At 52.4% G+C, this 6,000-nt stretch overlaps 1 protein-coding gene across 1 annotated transcript; it reads left to right on the top strand.

Annotated features, from left to right (window-relative positions):
• The first annotated feature begins 604 nt into the window (after nt 1-604).
• Nucleotides 605-3,102, top strand: NANOS1 (nanos C2HC-type zinc finger 1). The gene has a single exon (XM_033181515.1). The coding sequence runs from the start codon at nt 734-736 to the stop codon at nt 1,601-1,603; it is 870 nt and encodes a 289-aa protein (XP_033037406.1). The 5' UTR covers nt 605-733; the 3' UTR covers nt 1,604-3,102.
• Nucleotides 3,103-6,000: the final 2,898 nt, after the last annotated feature.

The following is a 6,000-nucleotide window of genomic DNA, read 5'->3' as shown; positions in this document are numbered from 1 at the left end:
TGCATCCTCCCATCGCGTCCAGCTTTTCATGCTGATGTTGGTGAGAAGAGGGTGGATAGCGGGGATTCTCAGGATGAGGGCCTGGGGCCATTAAAGGCCGGGAGGTGGAGGCGTAAACCTGTGGCCACCCTGACCCCTGTCCTTGGTGGACCTCACCACCAGGACGAGGAGACCCAGGCCTGGTCAGCTGCTCCAAGCCCAGGCCCAGCGCTCGAACGAAGGAGGACCCCAGCAGCAGTCCCTCCCCGGCCCTTCTCTCTCCTACTTTCTCCTCACCTACCAGCTGCGTGAAGAGCACGCCCCCTCCCCAGTCCCCACCAATCAGCGTCCGGAGCGGCGCCCGAGGCGCCGGGGGGCTCTGGTCTGCAGCCAAGGAGCGCCACAGCCCGAGGCGGCGCCTCGCCCGCCCCCTCCCGGATTGAAGGCCTTCCGACAGCTGGCGAAGCTGGCGCGGCGCGCGGGGCGCGGGAGCCGCGCGAGCCGGAGTGGAGCGCGCGCACAGCCCGCCCGCCTCCGCTCCGCCTCCGTCCGGGGCACGGGCGAGGTGGCCGGGGCGGGGGAGCGCAGGGGGCAGGGCCGCGGCGGCGAGGCCGGGGGGGCGGGGAGGAGCGGGCCCGATAAAAGGCGGCGCGACGGCCCCACCCCGCGGCAGGCCGGCGGGCAGGCTCGGCGTGTCTGTTCCGTCCGGCCCGCGCCGGCGGCGGGGAGGCGGCGCGCGGCCCGCAGCCCGCCCATGGAGGCTTTCCCCTGGGCGCCCCGCTCGCCCCGCCGCGGCCGCGCCCCCCCGCCCATGGCGCTCGTGCCCAGCGCTCGCTACGTGAACGCCCCGGGTCCGGCGCACCCGCAGCCCTTCAGCTCCTGGAACGACTACCTGGGGCTCGCCACGCTCATCACCAAAGCGGTGGACGGCGAGCCGCGCTTCGGTTGCGCCCGCGGTGGGAACAGCGGCAGCGGCTCCCCGCCCTCCTCCTCGTCCTGCTGCTCCCCCAACGCGGGGACCGGGCCTGGGGCGCTGGGGCCGGCGCTGGGGCCGCCCGACTACTACGAGGACGACGACGACGACGACAGCGACGAGCCGGGGTCCCGGGGCCGCTACCTGGGGGGCGCGCTGGAGCTCCGCGCGCTGGAGCTGTGCGCGGGCCCCGCCGAGGCCGGGCTGCTGGAGGAGCGCTTCGCCGAGCTGAGCCCGTTCGCAGGTCGTGCCGCCGCCGTGCTGCTGGGCTGCGCGCCCGCCGCCGCCGTCGCCACTACTAACGAGGCGACGCCGCGCGAGGAGCGGGCCCCGGCATGGGCGGCCGAGCCCCGGCTGCACGCGGCCTCCGGAGCGGCGGCCGCCCGGCTGTTGAAGCCGGAGCTGCAGGTGTGCGTATTCTGCCGCAACAACAAGGAGGCGATGGCGCTCTACACCACCCATATCCTCAAGGGCCCCGACGGGCGAGTGCTGTGCCCCGTGCTGCGCCGCTACACGTGTCCCCTGTGCGGCGCCAGCGGCGACAACGCGCACACCATCAAGTACTGCCCGCTCTCCAAAGTGCCGCCGCCGCCCGCCCGCCCGCCGCCCCGCAGCGCCAGGGACGGCCCGCCTGGCAAGAAGCTGCGCTGAGGGCCCGGGCTTCCGGCCACCGAGGGTCGCCGCCGCCGCCCTTCGCACCACTAGGTCTGCGCACCATCTTGCCCCCGCGGTGGGGAGGCGTGCGGCTCAGCGGTCGGCTCGACTTTGGGACGTCGTCCTGGTGGTTTTTCAAAAGCAGCCGACCTTGTGGAGTACTTCCGTGCCGAGCAATTGGGACTAGACGGTGAAATCCCCATGTCTTCGGTTTCTAGTTTGCACATCCAGAACGGCGATGGCTGGGTGTGTATTCCACTAACTGAAATACGGCAACTTAGAGGCGCTGTTTATTTACTGTATACGTGGACCTATTTTAGATGCGCATCAGTATGAAATTGTCTCAATCTAATCTTGGATGTTTGATTTTATGAATGGAGGCACTTTACTAGGTCTAGAATATTTTTTTAAAAGCCTCTGAACTGAGCTTAAAACTGGCGATTTTATGAAATGTCGGCAAAATGACTTTTATTGTTTGAAGCGAGTAATATTCTTAGTTGTCCTTAAAAAATCAGTTACTCTAATTCCAGGTGAAGCAAGCCGCTGGTAGCATCACCCTTACGAGAAGTGAAGGTTTTGTAAACTTTCCAGTATTAATTTGGGCGGGTATTCCCTCCTTGTGGCTTGTTTCTGTCCTAGATGGAGGTGTAAAATGCACAATCTGTAGCAGGTAGAATACAGCTCCTTATCCTTTTATGTACCAGATATTTTATTACTGAACTAGCAACTAGCCTTTTCCACCTTTAAAAGTTGTGCCAAGTCATAATCATATTGTGTATAACTTGGAAATGGTGCTGTTTAAAAAAACTATTTATACAGTAACAGTATGAATTCATCAGTCTCACCTGTAGCTTTCCTACTTGGCCTTTTCTCGACGCACTCACTTCCAGTTCTTTAAAAACCTTTGATATTAAGATCAAAGGGAAGAAGGGAAGACAGCAGTATTCACCCTAGATTGCTCAATTTCAGGGTTCCTAGTGGAGGAAAGCCCATTCCAGCTGTTGCCTCTTAAACAAATAGAAGATGTATCTCTAGCTCTGAGCTATTCGTGTATTAACTAGTATTCAAGAAGGTTCCACCATGGGCTGCGTCTGACTTTAATATAGGCAGTGCTCAAACTAGAATAAGCACTAATTAAAGGAATTGTTGGGGGGTCTTTCATGTTCCCACTCCTACTGGAAGACCCATGTCCATTTCCGGAACCCCACCAGTTCCCCATAAGCAAGACTAAACCTGATCCTTGGGCAAAAGTTCCTAACCCCTACTTTACCCTCCCACCCTCACTTTTAAATCCACCATACTGAATGCCACACTATGGAATGCAGCTACCTGCCAAGACAATAGAAGGCAAAATATTCTTAAGATGAACTCATCTGAAATACACAAATGCATCACTATCTGAAGATACCAGCAAGAGATTTAGTTATACGTGTATAAGGCTCCCAGTAGCATTTAGCTAGGCTACTATAAGTTAGACTGCTTTCATAACAGCTAACTTCCTCCACAGCAAATTGGCTCCATCAGGAACCTTCATTTGAACGTGTGTTAGAGGGTGGGGTGAATACCCAATAGCTGTCTTTCTGGTCAAAGAAAAGGTGCATATCAAGAACTTGGGGGCAGGGGGAAAACACTGTTTCTTAGCCAGGAAAGAAAAATAATCCAACGCTGCTAGTCTTAACCCGACCAGGGAACTGCTGATCTGATTGGGCCTAAATTAAGTAGCTTAATGAAACCCTGTAATTACTTGTTCTCCTTTCTTTGCTAGAAAATATACCGGTTTAGCCGGGCGCGGTGGCTCAAGCCTGTAATCCCAGCACTTTGGGAGGCCGAGACGGGCGGATCACGAGGTCAGGAGATCGAGACCATCCTGGCTAACACGGTGAAACCCCGTCTCTACTAAAAATACAAAAAAAAACTAGCCGGGCGAGATGGCGGGCGCCTGTAGTCCCAGCTACTCGGGAGGCTGAGGCAGGAGAATGGCGTGAACCCGGGAGGCGGAGCTTGCAGTGAGCTGAGATCCGGCCACTGCACTCCAGTCCGGGCAACAGAGCGAGACTCCGCCTCAAAAAAAAAAAAAGAAAATATACCGGTTTAAATGAGCTTCGCTTTCTGGGTGAAGTTTCTAAGGTCAACATGAATCCTCTTACCTCTCCCACTGCTCCTGTTCTGCCTTTTCAAAAGGACCACTATAAACAGATCAGTGCATTCTCTAGGCCAAAAGGGCTAACCAGGTGGCAAGATCAATTTAGCTACTTTGTATTTCTAGAGTCAAATTATAGACGGTTTCCAAAGGTCTTGGAGGCTTTGATATAGCCTGAATATATGGGAGTCACTGTGATGAGATGTGCCTAATGTTAATTTGATATTCTGACACCGCTATTTTACCAGAACTAAGAACATAATGAGCTGGAGCTTCCTGAGGGCAAGAGAGTATTGGAAAAGGTATCCAGAAGACCGTCAACTAGTCAGGCAGCCACTATTCCTCTGTTTTTAAAGTACCCCATTTTCAGGTTGGGCGTGGTGGCTCATGCCTGTAATCCCAGCACTTTGGGAGGCAAGGCAAGTGGATCACTATGTCAGGAGACCAGCCTGGCCAACATGGTGAAACCCTCTCTCTACTAAAAATACAAAAATTAGCCAGGTGTGGTGGTGGGCGCCTGTAATCCCAGCTACTTGGTAGGCTGAGGCAGGAGAATTACTTGAACCCAGGAGGCGGAGGTTGCAGTGAGCCCAGATCACGCCATTGCACTCAAGCCTGGGCAACAGAGCGACTGTCTCCAAAAAAGAAAAAAGTACCCCATGTTCAGCCCCTGTGCCAAATTTGCCTGTTTTCCAGCTGACAATACTGGGAGTTAAAACACAGACTATTACTATAGTTAATTTTCTAGGGTTCTCTTATGAAAAGTATATGCAAATACATCATTTAAAAATCCTTGGAACTCAATATGAAACTCTGAACATTTTGCAAAATTTAGAGAAACCCAATTTTTCAAAGTTTAAGATATATACAAAGTAATTATGACAAGATTATCTTCCTAAGAACATGCTGCATACTTGGCATGCAAGTATGCAGAACAATGCAGGGAATAGGCAAAAGGCCTCTCCAACTGTAGAGGTACAGATTGTCTTAACCTGTTCTTTTCTCCACAGACTTAAATTTCTAGTGGCTTTTTTCTTTGTATTTTAATTTTCCTACAAAGTCCTTCTTGGAAGTTGCAGAATTATTAGCTTTGATGAGAACAACTTTTGTCAGAGATTTGATTTATTAAACCAAACTTATACATATTAAAATTTTATCACAAATATATATGCTTCCAGACAAAGAAAAGTTTGTTAGTCCTGATTTTCTAATCGTAGCCACTCAAGCAACAATCCTTTCACAGTACCCCATGTATTTCAATTAGGCTTAAAAATTATAAATCAATCTATGGTCAGTGTCTTTGGTTTAAAAAAAAAAAGTAGGTGGCCGGGCGCGGTGGCTCAAGCCTGTAATCCCAGCACTTTGGGAGGCCGAGACGGGCGGATCACGAGGTCTGGAGATCGAGACCATCCTGGCTAACACGGTGAAACCCCGTCTCTACTAAAAAATACAAAAAACTAGCCGGGCGACGTGGCAGGCGCCTGTAGTCCCCAGCTACTCGGGAGGCTGAGGCAGGAGAACGGCGTAAACCTGGGAGTCGGAGCTTATAGTGAGCTGAGATCCGGCCACTGCACTCCAGCCTGGGAGAGAAAGCGAGACTCCGTCTCAAAAAACAAAAAAAAAAAAAGTAGGCATTTCTTGACATAAAAACGTCCCACACATTATAGATGCCAACCACCTCCTGGTAGCCACTATGGACAACTAATGAGATGCAGAATCTTTTCTGGACCGATGATGTCTCTACTATCGGATCTATCTGTATTGACAGCAATGTTACTCTCAATGAAACTGCAGAAGCCACCAGGAACATGGAAGACCACCTAGCAGATCAGTGAGTAGGCTGCTTGTTTAGCTTTCCTTTAACACCTGTTGGTAAATACTAGTGGGAGTAGACAGAGTTGTACAGCCTGGACAGTGGAAACCAAGAGCAGGATCGCAAGGTAACAGCATCAGACTCTTCTGCCCTCCTCTTGCACTTGGGTTCTGCTCCCAGGACAAAGAACTTGGGAGAACAGTATGGGAAACTGAGCAGAAAGAATGGGTTTCCTGACTAGCCTTGAAACCTAACCCTAACGTAGGCAACAGTAACTCATCTGAACAAATCTGATTAAATAAATTGTTGGGGCTTACCTGTGATGTCACACATACAGATGTACTCTCCAGGAAGCAAACTCTTAGCAGGTTACTGCCCCACTGATAATCACTGATCTGAAATTCTCTTGTTATGAAAGAAAAGTCCTTCTCCCCACAAAAG

This window comes from Trachypithecus francoisi, unplaced genomic scaffold (genome assembly GCF_009764315.1).
Source record: "Trachypithecus francoisi isolate TF-2019V2 unplaced genomic scaffold, Tfra_2.0 Contig01579, whole genome shotgun sequence".
In the NCBI taxonomy this organism is placed as follows: domain Eukaryota; kingdom Metazoa; phylum Chordata; class Mammalia; order Primates; family Cercopithecidae; genus Trachypithecus; species Trachypithecus francoisi.
Note: the sequence above shows the minus strand (reverse complement) of the source record. Positions and strands in the feature narration are given on the sequence as shown.